General features: G+C 38.2%; 1 protein-coding gene across 1 annotated transcript in view; it reads right to left on the reverse strand.

Moving 5' to 3' along the window:
- The window catches only part of GABRA2 (gamma-aminobutyric acid type A receptor subunit alpha2), a 277,828-nt gene extending 254,416 nt beyond the window's left edge, over positions 1-23,412 (reverse strand). Inside the window, exons 1-2 of the mRNA XM_007949426.2 lie at positions 23,342-23,412; positions 20,798-20,913 (exon numbers count right to left, since the gene is read on the reverse strand). Of these exons, the coding sequence (XP_007947617.1) occupies positions 20,798-20,913; positions 23,342-23,412 (187 nt within the window). The remainder of the gene's footprint in view (positions 1-20,797; positions 20,914-23,341) is intronic.
- Positions 23,413-24,511: the final 1,099 nt, after the last annotated feature.

Here is a 24,511-nt window from a genome sequence, read left to right on the forward strand (position 1 = left end):
CTGGCGCGGGATCGGGCAGTGTTTCATTCTGCTGTGCATGGGGTCGCTATGAGTCGGAAACAACTAGACGGCACTTAACAACAACAACAACAACTTGCAGAACTGTGAGAAAATAAATGTGTGCTCTTTAAAGCCACTTACTCGGTGGTATTTTTCTATGGCAGCAGAAGGACACTAAGATAGTAGACAAGAGAAGATATCTGATTCTATAACACTGAGAGCCAGATCTGAACAATGGTACATGAAAGTCATCCTTTTAAATTATTAAATATTAACTGAGCTAGGAAGACTCATCTGGTGAGACAGACTAACTTCCTATGCACATTTACTCAGTACCAAAAACCAAACCAAACTCACTGCCGTCAAGTCAGTCCCAAATCATAGCAACCAGCCCCTCCCCTGGGTTTCCAAGGCAGTATCTCTAACGAAGCAGATTGCCCAGTCTTCTTTCCAAGGAGTAGCTGGTGGGTTTGGACTGCCAGCCTTCTGGTTAGCAGTCGAATGTCTTAGGCACTACGCCACCAGAACTCCTTCCTTTTGATTGAAAAGGGTACAAATAAAATGCTACCAGAGCAAAAGAAATAAGCTATCATTCTTAACTAGAACTTGAAGACAAGGGATCCCAGCCAGTGTCTCATCAAGAAGAACACAGGATCAAATGAGGATTCTTGGGCCCAAACGAAAACTGAAAAAACTTTTGAGGATAAGATTTCCAAATTTGCATTTGAAAGGCTCTCCAATTGATTCCTCTGTATCATAATGTATCAGAAATCTTGGTTTGGGGCCAGAAGTGGCAAAGTAATAACACTCCAGTGTGTTCTGTTTGGGCAGCACCGTAGCTTGTTAACTTTTGAACTAGAACTGGTTGGCCTTTTACAAATCAAGAAACTTCCCACCAAATTCAAGATTTCCAACATTTGTTTTTTAAATAATTGAATATCTAGCAATTCTGATCATAAATGCTTATGTGGCAATAATCAGATAAAACTTAAGCCTCCTTCAGACAAGGAATGCTATCTCCAATTATTCACTGTCTCCACAAGGCCCATGTCATGCCTTGATCTGTCCAGCTTCAGTGAGACATCTGAGTTTGTGTCTTCTTGTTCTGGTCCCTGAATGATAAGTTACACAAACTAGAGGTTATACTCTGGAAAAGTGGGAAAATGGGAAGTGATTGAAAGACACTTAACAAAAGAATTACCGTATTTGTATGCAAATAATGTGAAGGTTGTTAAGTTTTTGCATACCATGCAACCCTGTGTATTATTTTCATAAGCACACTATACCAATATTTTTCACATGCTGCTGACTTCAATTTCAATTTTTTTTTTTCTTGTCCAGCAGATCTAATTTAAGTCTTGGACTTGGTACCTGTTAACAGAGATTTGGTTTCCAGAAGTGACTTTCACCAGCAACCCCCCCTCCCTCTCCCAGCAGAATTCCTTCCCTGCTATGCAAATTACATTCTCCAATGTAGGAAGGACTCACTTTTTCCACCCAGGAAACAGAGGTCACCAGGGCAGCCAGCCCCAGGCCAGAGAGTCCATTCAGGCAGGTGAGGCTGTCTAACAGGATGGCAGCCTCACTCAGGTTGTTTCAATTTCCTGCTTGCCTGAGAATCACAGGCCCAGAGAGGTCAGCATCCCTCCCTTGGATGACATGGGTCCAACTGCCCTTCTGGAGGCCCCGTATTGCATGCTCACAATCATACCATCTAGCTATCCAGCTTCATGTGGCAATGACACTGCAGAAAGCAGACACACCTGGGCAATGGCCCCCGCCAACCATGGGACCAGCCCATGCTCGTGCTCGGGCTGTAACAACCCCACACAAAGCCCTATGCTCAACCTTCTGCCTGTCTCCAGTACAATATACCTGGGCACAGATCAGCTACAAGGAACTCCACCACTCTCAGGTGCAGGCACAAACTGCTCCAGAACAAACACATAGTTTCAGTTGCTATTTTCTGATTACCGGGGTATTATCAAACTTAATCCATAACTTCTTGACCATGGCTTATACTATCATTATACAAATACAATCAAAAGTTGCCAAAGTAGTATTTTTGGACTATTGAATGAGGCTGAAATTCACTTCTGGAAATGTCATGAGGCATGTGTGTTGTATGCTTGAGTACACTATGCCAGACCTTTTTTTACACAATTTCATCATTTCTGCCTATTATATGCATATGCACATTATATATGTGAATATGCTATTTCCAAAAATACAGTAGTACATAATCAAATCTAATTTTTTTAAAGTCTAGCAATGTGTAAAATGGGAAATGACTGGGCTTACATACTCAAATGTTCTGTTTGGGCAACATAATATTTATTGGTCAGAGTAATTTAACTGTGACTAAATGAGCTCTCTGGATCAATGTATAGGTCATGCCCCATCTAACAAGGAAAGCTGATATTCAGTTTCAGTGCCATCAGCTTAGGATCACCAGATCTGCCATTTATAAAAAACAAGACAGAAATCTATATTTTTACTGGAAATATCCTAAATATTTAAAGTCAATTACTTATTTAACAACAAAAAGAGGCCAACCAGTTTGCTGTCTGTATATGAGAGGATAGCAGGACCTTCAACAAGATGGAATGGCAGTGGCTACAATGATGGGCTCAAGTACAGCACAGATTGTGAGGATTCTGTTGTACACAGGGTCACTGTGAGTTGGAGCTGACTTGATGACACCTAACAACAAGAACAGGGCTATAGGCAGGAGACAGAAAAGGAACAAAGACAATTTGAAAGTGGTTCTAGGATGGATTTTTAGCTCTTGTAACTTGGGAAATGCTGATGTCATCAACCATTGCAGTGTAGTAAATTACTTAGTGTGGCTTTTCTACCCATAAGTCTTTGTAAACTCCAAGGTGGAATTTTCTATGAGCAACTGAGGAGCTTTTTGCTGAAGTTGTCCACCTGGAGTATTTCTGTTGGGAGTGGCACAAAACAATGTTCTGGGAGGGGCCCACTCTCTCTCAGGTGCTTAGAGTTCTGATGCTATGATTGGCTAGTTTGGCCACTTGCCAAGCTCAAAAGAAGGCCTCCTGGATGCAGAGCTCGCTCTGACTGCTAGTTGAGGAAGACGTTCTGCCGGAAGAGACACGCACCCCTGAAAGAGACACAAGAGACACGCATTGCTGAGTGAGATACCGAGGAACCAGCATTGTTGGGAAAGAGACTGTGAGAGACTATTGGCTGAGGGACAGTGGGCTGGAAGAGAGACTGAGCATTTTTCCTGAACTCAAATTGTAGCCTGTGGTGCTTCCCTAATAAACCTCATAATCTGTGAGTTCTGTGTGGCCACTGCAGTGAATTATCGAACCCAGGAGAGAGGTGGTAGGTGCTCTGGGAGGAACAGTTGGAGAAAGGGCTGGAGGGAGGCAGCATGACTGGCCTGGCAGGAATAGGCCTTGGGTAACTGATGGTAATCCTGCCTTCCTCTTGTGGGATTAGAGGCGGTCAGAACATGGGGCCTCCTTGCCATTTTTGCAACCATGCAAAACAACCACAAGATGAAAAGAAGACAAAACTGAACTCAATTTTCTAGAAGCTGAATTTCAGAAACTTACGTGGCAAAGGATACAGCTCATCTTTTATCAATGCATCTGTTCAACAAATATTACTATTGCTAACTACCTCCTTAAGCATTATGCATAGTAGAGGGGACAGAGCATCAAACAAGGAGTCATAAATCTCTGCCTTTAGACATCTTAGATTCCAGAAGTGTTATACAAAATATAATAATGAATGGCTTGTTCAATAGGGATGTCTGTAGAGGGTGCATAAGAGTCATGTAAGGTTTCTAGAAACTACCAACCTGTAAGCAAGAATCTGAAAAATGAAAGATGTGTTTCCAATAGAGGCAACAGTTTATATAAAGTCCCACAAACTAGAAAAAGTCCATATGAAACTAGACATTAAACTGAATATAAAAAAAATGAAAACAGGAACAACATCAGTGAATCACCATGCACAAAACAGTGATAAGTAGTGAGAGATGAGACCAGAAAAGTAAACAAAGGCCACAGCATTCACAACTATACAAACCAGTTGAAGTGCTCCTCGACTTGATCATAATGTCATGGGGAGAAATAGAAAGGAGTTTAGTCAGGCAAGAACATGAGCAAATTTACATCAGAAAATAGGTTCAGGACTAGAGATAGAGATTTTGGAATTAACCAACTATGGTAATATTTAAGTAGCTTTAGTGGCATAGTGCCTAAGGTAATTAGAAGACTGGCAGTTCAAACCCACTAGCCACTCCAGGCTACTTCTGTAAAGATTGACCATCTCAGAAACCCAAAAAGGGTCACTATGAGTCGGAATCAACTAAATTGCAATGAGTTTTTTGTTTTGTTTTAAATTTATTTTATGGTGATATTTAAAGCCCTGGTAGTACAGTACTTAAGGCACGTGGTGGCTATCCAAAAGGTGGGTGGTTCTAACCCACCAGTTTCTCTGCAGAGTAAAGATGTAGCTATCTGCTTCCATAAATATTCACAGCCTTAGAAATCTTATGGGGCTGTTCTACTCTGTCCTGTCATGTTGCTGATAGAATTAGCTTGATGACAGGGAGTTTGGGTTTATTTGTTTTGTTTTTGTTTTTGTTTTTTTGTATGTTTGTTTTTTGTTTTTTATTTAGGTTGATATTTGAGGCTATGGAATTGAATGGCATTTTTCTGAGAATCCATGAGTATGGAAAAGTTGAAAGCCTAGAACCTTGGACAACACCCATATTTAAGCAGTGAGAAAATGAAGAGAAACAGAAGAGTCAAACTGCTAAAAGAGTAAAGAGACAAGAAACAGAAAAGAGTAAAGATACTGAAGACAAAGTAGGTGGAATTTCAAGAGGAGATGGGACTTTGGCATCAAACAGAGCAATGAGCTTGGAAGATATGTTGCCATCTGCAAACCAGATATAAAGAGGGTAACACAATGGCACTACACCACCAGAGCTCCTGTTTAGAAACATAATCACTGGGAAATATAATTTGGTACATTTATCACTATCTCACTTGTACCAATCGCTTCCTAATCAAATCTTACTCGGCTTTTAGAGAAATTCTTAATACTATCTTGGCTCAAGGCAAAGAATATCAGAAGGATGTTACTTGTGTTTTACTGACTATGGAAAGGCATTTGATTGTGTGGATCATGACAAATTATGGATAACATGAGAATAATGGGAATTCCCGAGCACTTCATTGCACTCATGAGGAACCTGTACCTTGACAAGGGGGCTATCGTTCGAATGGAACAAGGGGACGTTACATGGTTTAAAATCAAGAAGGGAGTGCGTCAGGGTTGTATCCTTTCCCCACACTTATTCAATCTATATGCTGAGCAAATAATCCAAGAAGCTGGACTATATGAAGAAAAACGGGGCATCAGGATTGGAGGAAGAATCATTAACAACCTGAGATATGCAGATGATACAACTTTGTTTGCTGAAAGTGAGGATGACTTGAGGCACTTACTGATGAAGGTTGAAGAATACAGTCTGCAGTATGGATTACATCTCAATACAAAGAAAACAAAAATCCTCACAACTGGACCAATGAGCAGCATCACAATAAATGGAGAGAAGATTGAGGTTGTCAAAGAATTCACATTGCTTGGTTCTATAATCGATGCCAATGGAAGCAGCAGTCAGAACATTAGATGACGTGTAGCACTGGGAAGGTCAACCACGAAGGAACTGTTTCAAGTGCTGAGGAGCAAGGATGTCTCCTTGAGGACTAAGGTGCACCCGACACAAGCCATGATATTTCCAATCACCTCTTATGCATGTGAGAGCTGGACAATGAATAAGGAAGACCGAAGAAGAGTTGATGCTTTTGAGTTGTGGTGCTGGAGAAGAATGCTGAAAGTACCATGGACTGCTAAAAAAACTAACAGATCTGTCCTGGAGGAAGTGCAGCCAGAATGCTCCTTGGAAGCAAGAATGGCCAGACTTCGTCTCACCTATTTTGGTCATGTTGTCAGAAGGGACCATTCCCTGGAGAAGGATGTCATGCTTGGTAGGGTGGTGGATCGACAGAAGAGGGGCAGGCCTTCAATGAGATGGATTTACACAGTGGCTGTGATGATGGGCTCAAGTATAGCAGGGATCATGGTGTCGGCGCAGGATTGGGCAGTGTTTCGTTCTGCTGTGCATGGGGTCACTATGAGTCGCAAACGACTCGACGGCACCTAACAACAACATTGGTATTTTTATGTAATTAAAGTACCTAGTTGTGCACTGTCTCTAATTGCTGGTAGAGTTAAAAGAAGCCTTTGTACTCTTTTAGGTTGGACAGACTTTAGGCTGAACAGCCTTATTCCACTAGCTTGTATTCAGCCCCATACGCCATCCTTCTATTTCTCTACGATGAAGGAAAAATTGGTTTTAGATTTCTGTTCCAAGAACCTTATTTTCTACTCTGTCTTGAAACAAGCCAAAAAAAAAAAAAAAAAAAAACAGAGAGAGAGTGAGAAAATATAGATTTTGGAGACATTACAGTTCATTAATCCCTTCATCTTCATGTTTTGGAAACTAAGGCACAGAGATGTTAATTGGTTTTTACTAGACTATATGGCATTTACTAAAAGGAAAGGGAATTTTCATGTATAAACTAGTGTTGTTTATACACATAAACTGCTTGGTCACCACAGCCCCCTCCCTCACTGATCAAAACAAAGGCCCTTTCTCCTCTAAACAAGTCTTTATAATTAAAATGCAGTAAGTTATGTACCAAATTATGGTCTTCCAGTTTTATAAGATGCTGTCTGGCGGGCAGTGTAATAAAAATCACGTAAAATAACTTTTAAAGAAAAACACACATTTTGTCCATCCAATAAGAAAAATTTAAAACTCTTAAAAAGAGTATAAAAGAATTTAAATAGATCTATTATCTGGTAGCTCAATGCCTGTGACATCTGACTGCTAACCAGAAGGCTAGCAGTTCAAACCTACCAGTTACTCAACTGAAGGAAGATGAGGGGATCTACTTCTGAAAAAATTTACCACATTGGAAACCCAAGGGGTCACTTTGACTCAGAGTCAATTCATCGTCAATGGGTTTTGTGGTAGTTATGTTTGTGTGTCAACTTGGCTGGGCCTGGGTGAGTGACTGGGTAGCTGGTGGTAGTTATTCCCCATGATGAGACTGGCAATCAATTCCATGGTGGGATCTACCACAAGCAGCTGAGTAGCTGCCTTTGGGATGTTGTCTGCTTCCTGTATATAAGGAAAAGCTTTGAGAATGGTCTCTAGCCTATGGCACGCCTGGACCCTGCATGTAGCCGTGTCGTTGCTCAGCAGCCTGCTATGCTCTGCCAACCTTGGGACTTACAATGGACTTAAGTTAATGGCCTGCCGTGTGGTTTGGTAACATTAGGACTGTGCCTTTTGACTTGTCAACCTTGGGGCTTCTCAGCCTCAGCAGCCAGCAGCTGTTTGAGTGAAGAAATGCCTTTAGCTCCAGTGCGCCGGGAGCAGGAGGAAAAGCTGGACCCCAAGATTGGGGGCTTTCACCCAGCCCCTAGAGCCTGGCACTTTGAACTTGGACTTAAAGCCTCTAAATTGTAAGAATAAACTCCTGTTTGTTAAGGCCATCCCATTTGTGGTATATGTTTCATCAGAGCGGCACTAGGTAACCAGAACAGGTTTGGTTTTGGTTTTATTATTTTTCTGTCTTCAAGATTATACATATAGTAAAATTTTATTTATTACAATACCATATTAACAATTAAACAATTTTTATAATCAATTATTTATACTAGTTTAGTTCATAATTTTCACTTCAGTTTTTTCCATACAAGTAATTAACTTCAATGTCAAACACATTTTTATGATGCAAAGTCTAAATACCAATGTGATGTCATCACATGTTAGTTTTAATTTTTTCAATAGGTATAGATATGCCCTTATTTATAGAGCATGATACAATTAAATGTACTGATGACTGTACTAGAGAGAGAAATTTTAGTCGCTATTATGTGCATAGCCATGGAAATTAATGGTTAATCTAAATTTACTAGCAATTTTTGAAAAGCATACTATAATGAATAAATTTGTCTATGATTTTATTCTGATAAATATAATAGTTATCACTGCCAACCTTTAGAAACATAAATTATAAATTCCTAATTGTCAACGAAAACCATGGTAATAAGAATCACAGCAACAAAATAACTAACAATTTGTTGAGCACTTAAAGGGCTTCTTTACTTCACTGCATAATATTCTTTACAAATGCCCCCCTGGACTTGTGTAATATAGCCTTAGCTGAGCACTTCCTACCTACTCAAAGTATGGTCCAGCAGCGCTGGTAATTAATATCTGGGAGCTTGTTAGAAATGCAGACTCTTGAGCTCCATTAAGACGTACTGAATCAAAACATGCATTTTAACAATCTCCACCCAGATGAGTCATATGAAAATTAAAGTTTTAAATACTTTCGATATATAAACTCATTCAATGCAACTATTATTTTTCATTTTATAGAGCAAGCAATTGAGATAACAGGAAATTAAGTAACTTCTGTAAGTTGTGGCAGATATTACCACGAGACTACTGAATATATAATCCATCCTGTTTCTTTCTAGTAAATCCCCAATGTGATTCAGGGCAGAAACATGTCCAACTACGAGTAGAACATTCATTTTCCTAGATGCCTTCTTAGCTGGAAAACACTATGAGATAAAGGTAGAAATCAGCTCCAAGAGCTAGAAAAGGTGGGTTTTTTTTGTTTTTTTCTCCCATGATGAAAGAAAGAGATGGAGCTGGTGCCATTCCTCCTTTTATTCTTGTCTTAACCATGACAGCTGGTGCTGCAGCAGCCATCTTGAGATTATGAAATGACAAGCTTAAGGATAGATGCCAACAATAAAGAAGAGGAAGGGGAAAAATCCAAGAAGTCTAGGTTCTTGATGGTATCATTTGAGACCTCAAATAATGCTACCACAGCCACCTACCTCTAGACTTTTTATTTGTGAGAAAATTTATCCTGAAGTCACTCTAGATGGATTTTTCTGTTACTTACAGGAAATATCTCCCTAACTGATAAGCCTACCATAATATTCTTTTCTCACTTCTATTTGATTATTCCAGTGCTGGGAAGAAAAATGTCCTTTTTTCGACTGTCATTAAATTTGCACTATAAAAAGCCACTTGAGTTTATTATATCTACTTCTAATGTCTTTAGACAGAAGTATTAAAGTGTCACACCACCCTGTCTGGGAGGGTGGGGAAAATTACAGAAATGACAGGCCACAAAACAATTCCCTAAAGGGAAAAGATTTGATGAAGAGACATCTGCTTTCCACTCCACTGACTTTCATATTCACTCACTTAAACACGCAACTGCCCACTTTCCTTATCTGCTGATAGAGTTTACTCCACCTCTCAGCTATTCCCAGGCAGAGGTAAGAGCAGCAGAAACTGCAGCTGCCCCCAGTAACTGGTGGCAGTCAAGTCTAAGAGCAAGAATGCCTGTATTAGAAGCTGTCACCGAGATGACAGGAACCAGATTGGGTGTGGTAGCAGCTAGAGGAAAATGACACATTCAGGCAACATTGGTGGAACAGGTAGAACTGCATCTAAACGTAAATATCTCCACCCTGAGTCAGCAACTGGGCGTGGGATTTTTCATCACCCTGTATTTCACAGATAACAATACGAAACTCAAATGACCCTCTCTGCTAAAGCTATGAGTCATCCATCAGTTTGGTGCCAGCCAAAAATACCTCCAAGAGCTCTTCAGATTATCAGAGAAGGTTGATGGAATGAAAGTTGAAAGGAATTCTGCTACAGCAACATCCCCACCCCCAGGAATTCATCTGCCTGGTCCTGTTGTTTCAGAATTCTAGGACTATTATGCTGCTTTATATAATTTAAGAATCAAATCAGATTTTTACACTGTTCTCTTAGTAAAGTTCTAATGACTACTGCTTTTAAAGTGATTCTACGTTCACCTGTTTTATAATGTGCTCACCATTTAGGCCCCCACATACTCTCTTAAGATTCTGAAGTTTCTCTTACTCTAATATCTTTTGGAAGATTCTTTTGCTATTCTACCAAGCACAAGCCTCAGTCTCACATTTTTTGCTTCGATGATTATCCTCTTACATGCCCTAGATAACTAATTAAATCTATCCTCCCATATTCCCCTTTACCCGACCTGAACACCAGTCTTGCAATTCCATTTTCTTTTAATTAAGACTTCCTCCCTCTTGGTATCCAAATTTCAATCTTCCTTGTAAACCTGGCTGGAATTTTGGTCCACCATTTCCTTTCCTGGGAAATTGAAGAGTTTTTCCATATAATCATAGTCACAAAAATGAATTTGTTCCATTTACCCTTAATACTCTGATTAGGGCTAACTTGCTTAATTCTATTGTAAATGGCTTCTTAAAAAACTCACAGAATTGAAAAAATCTGGACAATCCAATCCAAAGACTGGAGTAATAACTCAGCATCTTTTCCTATAAAATCCAAAACCTTATGAGTAATCAGTGATAACAGAATACAGGTAAACCTCTCATCTCTTTCTACAAGTCCCCTATGACAATTGTCTTCCTCCCCAAACCATCCTTAATTCAAATCTGAAGTTCTCTTCTGTCCTGAAATCTTGAAACATACACCATTCTAAAAATACTTGGACCTTTTATTTTTCTTAATGGAAATCATACCCTCCCTATTAACCACTGAAATACTTTAGGTGTCACTAGAAAACAATCTAAATTTTGGAAAACTATTAGTAGACATTTATAACTTCCAGTCTTGCTCCAGTCTTCCTTAACCATATGACCTATCTCTACTGGACTGGACTATGCTAATTGTCTCCAAAAAACAGTTGAAAATAGTATTATGTAATCAGAAGAAAGAAACCTCATTTTGTTATTACTATTTTTAAATGAATAATATCCCAACTGAATATATCCTCTAAGCATAGTTAAGTGCCTCTATAGAGAAGAACGGCACAACACATATTCTTGGAATAATCATTGTGCTATCTTTTTCATTCATTACCCTAAAAAGGAGCTGATATCATGAATGTTAATAAAGGTATTACACAAAAGGATGCTCTTCCTTTTCTAACTTTACATAAAATTATGCTTTTGTTTTTAAGCATGTTTTAAATATAAAGACAAGAATTATAAAGAAGATAAAACTAAAAACTGACATCCCACAACTCATATATCAAATTAAAATGGAGATGTAAGTTCTACAAGTTAGCTTTTCTAATTTGTTGACAAATGTACATTAAAACATACTAACATATCAAAACTACTAACTAGTGTAACTTACTTAAAATGAAAACTCCAATGGAAAATTTGAAATGTATTCCCTAGGATAACTTGATATGCTTGATTTGATGAGCATCTATATGAAATCTATTTAAAGATTAATTTTATTCTCACTATACCTTACTCCTAATTAAGAACTATACCTCAAGAAGTGAGGGTATTTCAAGTTAAAAGCAAGTTTTCAGAATTCTGTGTTGTGTGTCAAGAACATTAAAAATTAAAAAGACTAAATATTGAGTTAATCTGAAAAAAATGAACTTAATACTCATTACATTATATCCTATATCAATTATTATTTACTTCAAAGTACCTATCTCGTTATTCCTCATCTATCTTTAGTTAAAAACAAATTAAGATAAGGTAAAAGAAAAAAAATATATTTTTCTTGATGTATCCTGGGAATATCACTGTTAACACAAAGACCCCCAATGACCTCAGCTACAGGCCTAGAAAGACATGCTCCCTGTGGTGTCCTTATACTCTCCTGTAGATGTAATTTTCAGCCTGATAATGATTTTCACTTCCTTTTCTGAAAGAAGACTTAAGTTCAATAAAGGAAACACAGGGTGATTGTACAGTATTTTTAATTAATGACGAGGACCCTCGAAAGGCAGAAAGAGCCATAATGGTGTGATATGAATGTACACAAAGACCATGTCTTGTTCATCATACTTTCCCTGCAATTTAGAACACAATCCAGCAATTCCTCATCTTCAGTAAGAAAGATGTGAATGAATACAGTTGAATGAATATAGCTGCAGAACGTGGCTAACTCCAGTGATATGGTACAAGTGACGCGATGTCCTGCTTCTCGAATCTTCGATAGCATGCTCTTATAGTGGAACGTGTGCTGTACTCTCTGGAGTTATTTTGAGAATGATAGTATATAATCTGTCCCCTCCGCCCTGAGGGATTGAATCTCATGGAAGATCAACATCATTGTCTTACACATCTTAATATTCCAGAGTGGTTTCTGGCCTTGGATACACATGTATTAAGAAATCAAATACTAGAATAATTTCATTTGACTCTTTCCATGTTAACACGTTGAAAAGTAATGAATTGTTGCTGGGCCAAGCTGTTCTTTGCTACAATATGATTGAGCTGCAGCAATCAAAAAATGACACTAAAACAAATGGATTGGTCATGCCTGTGGTCCAATTTATCCACACTATATTAAGGGGGTGAAAAAACTTTTGACTGCACCTGAGCTTAAGAACTGGAGGGAAAAATACAGTGACTGAGTTATGTTTGTGCCTGAGAGCGTGAAAGTAAAGAAAAATAACAGTGCCTCAAATTAAGAGTGACAGCAATGCCTTTCTAACAGCAATGGTGGAGGGCAGAACCTGTTGCTAACTAAAAAGTCATTAAGGTGCAAACAAAGCCTTATTGTTACTTCATCAAAATAGATAATATTCTCTGGCCCATGCACTTCAATGATGAATTTTGCCAAAGAATGTTATTTGGGGAGAAAGCTCCACCTTACAATCCAATGCATATCAGCCTGTTTTTCCCCTAAAATAATCATAAGCTATACATCTAGTCACAACAAGGAACTGAGAAAAGTTTTGCAAAAATACTTTAACTGATGCCTGAAGGAGACTGGCTTAGTACCATTCTCAGACTGAGACCAGGAAATAGAGACACATACACCATTAGTAGAGAGCTCTGGTGGCGTAGTGCCTAAGGCATTTGACTGCTAACCAGAAGGCTGGTGGTTCAAATCCACCAGCGACTACTCAGAAGGAAGATCGGGCAATCTATTTTCATGGAGATACCACCTCAGAAACCCAAGAAGGGGTCTCTGTGAGTCAGAAATGACTTGATGGCAGTGAGTTTGATTTGTTTTTTTTTTTTTTACACCATTAGTAAGGCTGTGCAGAAATGCTAGGACGATGTCCCTTAGTCTCACCTTGGAATATTAAAATAAAAAATCCAAAACTCTGCACATAACATGACCATGGTTTCTAGTCTACTCTCACATGCACTGTGATGAAGCCAATCACTAAACTATTTCTGTGCCAGACAGAGAGAAGCAGGGCAGGCCCCAGACACAACTGAAGGAAGTGACTTTTCCCAGCCTCCCCACTGGCATCCCACTTCAGGCAATCAGTGCCTTTCTGCACTCTTTTGTATAGCTACCACAAAACAATTTCAAGTAAATAGGAAAAGACAAGTAACTTGCTATCAATCATTCATACTTTCACTAAAAGCCATCTATGTGCCTGTGTGGACTCGCCCTGATTTATTTCCATATTCTTACTCATGAGAATCAAATGCAACGCTCTCTATGACCACTAGGCTGACTGAAGTGGATTAGCTGACTTCATGGTATACAGTCCAAAATGTCTTGAAATCTTATGCTTAACACTTGTTGTGAAGGTTATTTATTCCAGGCACTTTAGGAGACCCAAGGAGCTGGGTAAGAAGAAAAGGGAGACTAGATTCTCATTTGCCTGAGGCCTCTGGGAACCATCGGCCTAAACCACAGCTGCTGAGTGAGGAGGGTGTCAAGCCTCACAGCTTTTCAAAGATGGGGAAGCCCCACGAGCTGGAATTTACCCTGACTACATCTGAGACTTATTGCTGTATGGTTGTTATGTGCTGTCAAGTTGGACTTAACTCACAGCGACCCCTCCTTGGGTTTCCGAGGCGGTATCACCACAGAAGTAGATTGCCCAACCTTCCTTCCGAGGAGTGGCTGGTGGGTTTGAACCGCCAACCTTCCGGTAAGCAGTCAAGTGCCTTAGGCATTACGCTACCAGAGCTGGGACCACAACTAATAGCTCAGTCCCTTCCCCTCTGCTCTCCTTGCAACCCACCTTTTCCCTACCTCCCCTCAATTCTATATATTGAGAGTTCAGATCATCCTCAATGTGTTGTCTCTCTCCTGATGCCTCCACCAACTCTTGCCCTAAAAATAAGTGTGTCGCTATTAACCATCAAAGGAGTCTGGGGGTGCAAGTGGCTTGCAATCAGCTATTAACCTAATGGTTAGCGGTTCTAACCCACCCAGCAAATCTTCCATAAAGATCACAGCCAAGAAAACCCTGTAGAGAAGCTGTTCTCTGTACACATTTTTCTGGGTTACTTTTGCCCACTAAATAGCCTATATTTTATTTCTGTACATGTGAAAGTAATAAAATTCACAGAAACATGTTTCACACACCTATCTACAGCCTAAAGATAATATCCAAGAGTGAAGTTGGAAACTGACCCTCAAACCCTAAGTCTATGACCTGACCTCTCAATTTTCATGGCTTTAGAAATAAAGCTTCATCAAAGGTCTGAGTAGAAAACAACAGCACTGTGTGTGTGTGGGGGGGGGCGGGGGGGAGTCTATCTAGAGAGCCTTCTCGCAACAGCTTCTCAAAATGCAGTAAAGTATGGTACTCAATCTAGATTTTCCAGACTGAATCTATAATTCAGATACCAAGCCTTGTCATTTCTAATAGTTGTCACTGCTGAGCACTGGATGTTAACTGTCATAAATATATGAGGTCTGTCTACACATTCATTTTTCGAATGACCCCATAAACTGTCCAAAACAACAAATGTTGCTCTTTTTATTCAGTTAACAGTTTGAAAGCTGCTTAAGAAATGTAAAGATCCGCAGATACCCCGAGTTGCTAGCACCAGCAATTAAAACAAAGACAGAAGGAAAAACTGATTTCAGCTATTAGTTCTAATCATCTGAATGCTTGATAGATAAGGTGTCAAGGCAAACCCCTACCAGGTTTCCAGACTCACAGGGAAGTAGGCTGACCAAACGCACAAGACTTACCAACACTGTCTTATTTTCAAAAACTACTGCCCTCTAAGACAATGCATTTAAGAACTTATCTCCATTGTTTCTAACAAAAATGCTCATTGCCATCTAGTTATTCTGACTCATAGTGCCCTTTGGACAGAGTAGAACTGTCCCATGTGGTTTCCAAGACTATAATCTTTCTGGAAGCAGACTGCCACATCTTTCTCCCGTGGAGCAGCTGGTGGGTTCGAATCACTGACCTTTCAGTTAGCAGATGAACATTTAGCTACTGTGCCACCAATGCTCCTTCTAACACCACCATGTATCAATTGTAGGAAATATTATGCTTTCTTAATGATTTTAATTTAATTGGACCACACAATATTCATATGAGTAGAAATGGAATAAAAACTTGTCTTTTTATTTCACAGATCACTAAATTAAGTTACAGATGGGATAAATGACTCACCCAAAATTACTTATCTTATGATAGAATCGCAGCTAACAGAAGTCAAGAGTTTGAATAATTGGTGTAATAATTGTTCCAGTTCACCAAGAAGTCAGCCTAAAACATGTTAATGAAAATTGTGAAAGGCCCTGGGGTAATTAAGTGCTAATTATTGCACTGATTTTTTTTTTTAAAGGAGACGGGAAGTTACATAGTTGATTCTTTTTATGGTAGCAAACATAAAATGAACCAATAAAATTTAAATTCATTCAAGAATTATTATTTAACAGAGTGCTCACTATATGCCAGCCTGTTCTAGATGCTTAGGATAATACTTTATGGTGAATGGAGTAATAAAACAGGCAAAAATCCATGACACCATAGAGCCTACCTTCTAGCAAATGAGACACAATTGAGTAATTGATATAATGGTAATAAATAAATAACCTTGTATTTTAAGAGACAACAAGTGCTAAAGAATAAAAAGGAAAAGTGAAGCTGGGTATGGAGGACCATATCATAGCTAGGGGGACAGAAACAGTGAAGCACTTATTAGGTTGGTCTGGGTAGGCCTTATTGAGAAGGTGAGATTTGTGGATATCTGGAGAAAGAGGAACAGTCAAGCAAAGATAGTTCCAAGGAGTATACTGGCTATCCTGGTATGTTCAATGAACAGCAAGGAAGCCAATGTGGTTGAAGCAATGTTGGCAAGAGAGAAAGTTGAGGGAGGTGAGGTCAGAGAAGGAATTTGGAGACAGTTATACAGGACCGTGGAGAAATTTGGCTTTTATTCTCGATGAAATGGGGTGTCATTGCAGGGTTTTAAGCAGTAGAGTGGCATGATTCCACTTAAATTTTAAAGGGTATGTATTATTAATTACTGCTATTATTAATTCCACCACTCATCTGTCAGCTTGTCGTACTGCGGTGGCTTACGTGTTGCTTTGAGGCTGGAGACTATACCACCGGTATTTCATATACCAGCAGGGTGACCCATTATTAATTATAAAATATTTTAAAATTTAATCACATAATGTATTGCATAACTTTTGTCATACACACAAATCTCAATTTACCCTCCACAAAACCAAAACCAAACCCACTGCTAATGAGTCGATCACAATACATGGTGACCTCACGTGTTAGACAGTAAAACTGTTCAATAGAGTTTTCTTGGCCGTGACCTTTGCTGAAGCAAACTGACAGGCCTTTCTTTTGCAGAGCCACTGGGTAAGTTTGAACCATCAACCTTTAGGTTAGTAGAAGAGAGCAAACTGTTTGTGTCACTCAGTCATCTTTTTTACCATCCACCACTCCCAATAAGATACTATCATTTCTATGTTCTCAAAGAAAATATAAAGTCTAAGTAAATATCTTGGGTATGATACAACCAAAACCAATTGCCATCAAGTTGATTCCAACTTATGGTGACCTCATCATGTATGTCAGAGTAGAACTGTGCTCCACAGGGTTTCAATCTGGTTTTTCAGAAGTAGATTTCCAGACCTTTCTTCCCAGCTGATTCTGGGTGGACTAGAACCACCAACCTTTCAGTCATCAACCAAGCACCTTAACCATTTGCACCACCCAGCGACACAGGAAGATACAGTAAGTAGAAAAGCCAGGTAAAATGAACACTTGTGTCTAAATCCTAGTTGACAACTGTCTCCTCTTTCCTATACTCTCATTTATATTAAATTTGTAAAGAAAAAAATATTAATTAAGATTAATTATCCAGATAACTTAATCAATAAAGATGTTCAGTTTGACATATTAAAATTGAATCAAACCACTTTCCTCTTACTATTAATTTCTTAAAAGTAATGATCTAAAAACCAAACCAAACTCACTGCCATCAAGTTGGATCTGACTCATAGTGACCCCTCCTTGGGTTTCCAAGGCACTTTCACTATGCAAGTAGATTGTCCAACCTTCCTTCCGAGGAGTAGCTGGTAGCTTTGAACCAACAGCCTTGTGGTTAGCGGTCAAATGCATAAGGCACCACACCACCAGAGCTCCCAAAGTAATGATAGGTATATGTTTCTCCAACTTACTATGTGAAATGACATATGCAAATTCAAGATAAGAATTTTGAATGCAAAAGTAATCATAATAGTTTAAATCTGTAACAATACATTTTATACTTTTTCAAAGTTTTTAGTATACATTGACATTTTTAACTGTCTACTACAGGTCAGTCACTATGATAAATTCTTTGCTTACAGCATCACACTTAATATTCACTAAACATTTTAAGATAGATATTACCCACTGTCATAGAGTCAATACCAACTCACAGCAACCCCCACTCCTTTTCTCCAAAGCTGTAATCTTCCTCCTGCAGAACAGCTGGTGGGTTTGAACTACTGAGCTTGCTGTTAGCAGCCGAAGGACTTACCCAGTATGCCACCAGAGCTCCTTAATTTAGGTAGGTATTGGTCACTCAATTTTATAGACAAATGTGAGCCAGAGATGCTAAGTATTGAAAGATCACATGACTGCTAAGTACCAAAACAGAGAATTTACCTAAATCTCCTCAGTCTAAAGGTAGGTTCTCATCAACTAAACCACACTGCCTCATTGCAGCATGATGCTCAACTTGTCACCTAACATTACTAATTTAAGGGTCAGCCAAATATGACTGGCCCCATTTTACAGATGATTAACTTGTTGTACAATAGTTAATCAAGCAATCAACACTTACTTTACGGCCGCAATATGCAAATCAATATTTAGTTGCTAAGAGCACAGAGGATTTATGATACAATATGTAGCCTCAAAGAACTTACAATCTTGTTAACATAACAGGAGACTCATAAAAAAGGTAATAAATACTACAAGATAGCAGAGTAAAGTAGCAAATGAGACAGTGAACCAACAAATGTTAAAGAAATTCAGCAGAGAGATAAATAAACCTGAGGTGTACTATTCCATCAGGAAGTAATTTTAGTAAAAAGGATTGGTGTTGGGATGATCTTCACAAGAAAACGGTTTCGTCTGTACGGAGGATGAGGAGAAATAATTCCAGATGTGAAGAAATTATCAAGAGAAAATGAACAGATGAGTTAGAAGGGGAGGACTGATAAGAGGCCAACTAGTAAATGAAGCTAAAGAAACAGATTGTAGAAAGTCTTGGTTATTTAGTTGAGAACTGCAAGCAAAAGATACCTGCTCCATCCATACACTTTTTGTTTGTTTAATACTCTCAACAACCCTATAAGTTAGTAAAGAAGGCGTAGCATGGCCATTTTAAAGCAGAAGAAATACACAAAACAAAGCCTTGTATGTGTGGATGGATCAGAAATGACCATAGATCTACATGCTTCTAAGGTCTGTATTCCTTTAAGTACTCCTTCCCCACTATGTGCCAAACACAATGGGGAGCCACCAATTGTATCTGATCAAGAGGAGAGAGTGCCATGACAAGCAGTGTGAGACTGAAACAAGACTAATCTGACTGTGAGACAGCAGACCCTAATGCATACAGTAATGGTCAGTCCCTGGAGAAGGACTCACGCTTGCTAAAGGAGAAGTTCAATGAACAATGGGCTCAAACACAGCAATGATCGTGGGCTGGCACAGGACTGGGCAATGTTTCATTCTGTTGTACATAGGGTCACAGTGAGTCAGAACCCCCACAACAGCACCTAACAGCAATATATCCAATAATGAGAGGATAGGGGAAGGAAGACAATAAAAAAGGCCACTCAATCTACTGCACTAATCCAAATAACAAGACAATGGGGACTTCGAGTATCGACAAATGAAAATAAAGGAGGTAAAAGGAATTGCAAAAATGAGAATACCCAGGTCCTTTCTAATACGCAGCCATGTAACAAGCATAAATATTCATCCTAAAAATTCAAAGAGACAAAGTCTTCAGGCACAAGTATTATAATACGTTTGGGTAGCATGTAATTTACTTAAAAATAATAAAATCTGTTACTTAGGCAAAAGATCTTCATTAGTGTAACCTACCTCGTAAACCACCATCATGAATTATGGCGGACTTAAGCTTGACACATTTACAGGAGTTTGGCACTGACTCATTACCACGTATGCTAACACGATGGTAATTTCCTATATCCATGCCCATTAAGCATATTAATTACTAAGGAGATATTATATTGTTTTGTTTTTCTCTTATAAAAATAGATGCTGAGATGTAATGTGTCATATTTGTGAACATCATTCCTCTGTGAGGCTTTTCTCTTAAAATACTAAATGCCAATTTGCCACCCAAAGATTCAAATAAAAAACTAGTAGTAATTAAATGGCATGTTATTTGAAAACAAGTTGGAGTTCTTCCAAAGTTTTTTGAACCCTGGATAATCAAAACCATACAATGCCAAAGAAATATACAGAATTAAATCCTCCTACAGTTTTCAAAGGAAATATTTACATGAATATCCTGGCATTTAGCCATGCCAGATATTTTCAAACTTAATACTCTGTGTATGTATGTATGTATCTTTATACATCATTTTAGAATCAATGAGTAATAATATTTTGACTCAGAATCCTCTTAGGAATTTCATACTTATGCATACTTTCAAACCTGATCTTCTTAGTACCACCTAGCTACGATGAAGGATAATTAGATTTTAACATATTTGCCAAGGCTGATTCTCCTTACCTTTATAAATACAGATTTCCTTGCCTGTGTTGAAAATAAATGCTTAGAAATGAAACGAAATTGTACCACAGCAAAATAGATTTAAACCTATAGCTAATATATACCTAAAAAGTGAAAGTTCAAAGAATATCAAACTTGTACTTTATATGGAAATATTACATGTATGTAAAGAAATAACATCTTAGGATTCTAACAAGTGTATTTGTTGAAATGTAGCACATACACCCGTATTTTTTAGGCTCCTAATTTCTGTGTATCTGTATATACTGGTGTGAACACAGGCATCTGCAAAATACTACGAAAGGCATCAATAATACAATATAAACATTTCAGCTCAATACCATTATATTTCAACATACTCTAAGTTTGAAAAACTCTGACATTAGAAATTTGAAATAATTAATTTCAAAGCTTTTCATTCAGGAAGTCTGGCCTATATGACTTCAGGCATTTTATAAAAGATATGTCAAATACATTATGCATATAGGAAAGGAATCACAGAAAATGATTGTTGCATATAACTTACTATTTTCTAAAGCTTTTTTAATACAGAATGATGCATTCATACATAAAATGTATTTAAATATGAATACTGCCGCTCAATTTTGTAGGCATTATTTTGTGATTGTTTAAAAAAAAGTAAAACTATTTTTACCTCCCAGTCCTGGTCTAAGCCGATTATCGTAACCATCCAGAAGTCTGTCTAGAATTCTGGTAAAGATGGTAATGTTATTCTTAGCCTCATCTTCTTGGATGTTAGCCAGCACCAACCTAAACAGATAATTTTACAAGCTGATATACACACATAAGAGTGCTTTGCAAGTGCCAACAAGCTCTTCTTCTTTGAATTTAATTTGAAGGCTCCCTCAGCTATTAGTGTCCCCCTTTTTCCTCCTTTTTTCACTTCTATAAATACTGGACTAACTGTTGGGAAAGTAAGCATGTTGCTGAAAATGAGTACTAAATATGAGATGATCAGAAAGTTTGATGTCAACAGTATTACAGATTTCTACCACCTAGCATTCTGTGTATTCATTCTTTTATTTCTAAAATTCATTCCCTAGAATAGAGGATAATTGTACATTATCATATGTAGATATAATTAATGATGTTACTCTGCAGTTAGAAGGGAACAATAATCAAAGGAATTCATGAAATAATTCTTTAGGGATCTGAATATTAATTGGAAAATAAATTGCCTCCTAGGAAGTATAAAATTTCTCTATGTTTCTCATAATTATATTTCTTTTCCTCTTAAACCAAGATGATTTCCTTACTTTGGATATACCTCCACCCAATGGCCAAGTGTAATATAGACATCAGGGAAACTCCGCTGGCCTTGCTCCAAGCACCACTGATGCCAGGAAGGAGGAGGTGGGCTCTGAAGGGATCAGCAGTACACACACAGCTACAACCAGCCTTGGAGGGGCAGTCCCTTCTGCCTGGTCTCCGAGGAGACAAATAAGGGACGACAGTAAGATGAAAATGCTCAGCCACATTTTTGTGATAAATTTGTAGAAAGAACAAATGGTCTTAAAATATCACAAAAATGGTTAGAAACTGATTTTTCCCCCCACGATTTCTCTGTCATAAAACCAGACACCTGATTTTATGACATGTAGCAATCTGATACAGAAGGAATTAGATACATAAAACAGAATGTCCCTTTTCACTGCCATTTTTTTTTCCCAGAATGATTCAGAGATTTAAATTACTCCCCCAAAAGAATCAATTACATAATAAAATACTGACTTTAGCATTACCAGTCAAATATAGAACAGAAAACTAGTGGAGAAAAATAGGGTAAGTACAGAGGATTTTTACTGATTATTATTTATCATGGCTTGTTCACTTCTTTCAAGTTCAAAGATAATGTGTGACTTCATTTTGATCAAGGTGTATTGTGGAAAATATTAACAGAGTCTACTTGAATGTATGATTACAGAACTAGTAGCTAAAAATACCCTTCATACATCAAAACACTGGTAACCACCTTCAAATATTTTCTCTGCTTCACAGAGCACAGAAAACATCAAAACACTGATATAAGGGTAACATTTTTTAAGTATATAAATCAACGAGTTCATACCCTCTAGCCTCAAAGTTTCTATACTGCCTATTTAACCTAATTTTAAAACTAATCACTAAGGTTGTCATAAAGTTCCACATAGATTTTTACTCAAAACTGTTTTTGTAATCATATGTCATAGTTTCTTTCTAAAGTCAATGTTCAAATGTTAAAGGAGTAGATATTTTCCGATTAAAAAAAAAAGTTTATAAAAAGGTTTCTTCTCAATTCTGGAAAACAGTGCTTTCATATTTGGCAATTTATTGGATAGTAAAATCAAAAATTAAAAGGAAATAGATATAAAAAAGACTTACTGGTTAAAAAAAAGAAAAATTATGAAACTTGTCTTTTAAGTTATATGTTATTTTGAAGATCTTATCCTAATAATATTAAAAAAGGTGTCCATTTAAGGTATCATGATAAAAATAAGAATAGACTACAACTAAGATGAAGTTATTGAAAGCAACAAAAAATTAGTTTCATATTTGTAGAATATAGTGAAAACAAATTTAGTTACATTTTAAAATACTTTTTATAATGGTGACCATTTTAGGAATAAAATATTTCTACATCAATAATATAAAAAGTTGACTGATAAATCAAGCTTTTTATTGTTTGTGACAGTGAAGTTGTATACTATCTCCACCTAGAGGTTTAAGGCTCATACATCATTTGGGTTTTTCTAGATTGACTAAAAGAGCAAAGATCACTAAAAAAAGAAAGAAAGAGAAAAAGAAAACGTTAACACTCAAATCTTTTTAGTCTGTGCTTCCCTGTTTGGCTTCAAGGAAAACTGTTGGTTTCCTTACCAAATTTTGTTGTGATTATAAGCACATTTAACTTCACTACTTCAATTTCTTGTGAAAGGATATTCTTTCCTTCAGTGGAAATTTTCCTTTTTTCTTTGGAAATGTTTCTGTTCACTTTCATATTTTATAGTTAAAAACAAGTAGCAATGAACTTTTTATAGGCTCTGCCACTTTGTATGTCAGTATTCTGGTACAACCTTTTTCAATAGAGATAATTCTTCAGGATAACCCAGATTCTCAAAAGCCAGCCCTATGGTTGATGGCATTCAAGAAACACACTTTTACCCTGAATTAGAACTATCAAATATAATTAATGTCTCACCTGGCTGGGTCCCACACCCAGAACACTAGAAGCAGCAATGGCATGTTGTAAATGTTCCATTTCCTCTTCATTCCTGGTTTTTTGTAAAGCTTTGGAAGACAAACAAAAGATACCTAAAATTACATCCTGTCCCCACCATCCAAGTAACCCAAAAATTGTCATTTCAAAGGGGAACTTTAGTGAAAGCTATGGAGATTACTCCAGTCAAGCTTAAGGCGTGATAATTGGGTGAGGGGGTGTTGTTTTGTTTGTTTTCCCCCTTTTCATTTTTGACAGCAAGATGACCAGGTATTCAGACTTTGCTCTGCCGGGAACTTCCCCTGGCCCCACTATTAACAAATACTGTTTTGTACACACAAGTAATAATAACACCAGAGACCGTAAGCGCGGATACAGGAGCTGGAGAAAGAAAAGGGGTGGAGGGGAAAGTGGAAAAGGGGAGGAGAAATAGGTTCGAGCCACAATCCTCTAAACCAAGACCACCCCCGCAGCAACCACAGCAAAAAAAAAAAAAAAAAGCTAGGGGCAGCCAGCCCACTTTTTCAATTATTCTTTCCATTACAGTAACCTGCGGTCCTCACGCCTTCACTCCTTCCGAAATAAAATAAAATAATCCCCTTCCTGCTCATCCACAGTTGACCAAGCTCCCGTCTTGGAGCCAGCCAGGATAAGATCAACCGCTGCGAAACGACGCGTTTGACAGCTGTTCTGGAGTCCACGACCACAATAAGAGAACGAGCGTGAGGCTCCCGGATCAAACACCAGCAGGCAGGCAGCGGCAATCACAGTGTGCAAAGTTGAAGACTATAAAAGACCGAGGCTAACGTGCCGACCGGCGGGCGCCTTGGATCTTACTGTAGTTGCAAATACGCTTCTGGAGATGAGTATGGAAATTATTATTTTAAATGGGCTCCTTAGGAAGGGGGGAACCTGAGCCTCCTACGTTTCCAGGAAGCATCGGAGAGTGGGGTGGAGGGAGATGAAACATGCACGGGAGGCGAAGAAACGGGAAATGGTCCCCGCGTTGGGACCAACGCGTGCGACCCTACCTGAAGAGCAGCAAGCCAAAATCGTTGTTTTCCTCCCTTTGCCCTGATCTTGAGGAGATAGGAAACTTGCAAGAGGAGACGAGAAAGATGAGAACGACTGCAGCAGCAGCCGCGGAGCTAG

This window comes from Orycteropus afer, unplaced genomic scaffold (assembly GCF_000298275.1).
Source record: "Orycteropus afer afer isolate SDZICR_OR568_19922 unplaced genomic scaffold, OryAfe1.0 scaffold00246, whole genome shotgun sequence".
NCBI lineage: Eukaryota > Metazoa > Chordata > Mammalia > Tubulidentata > Orycteropodidae > Orycteropus > Orycteropus afer.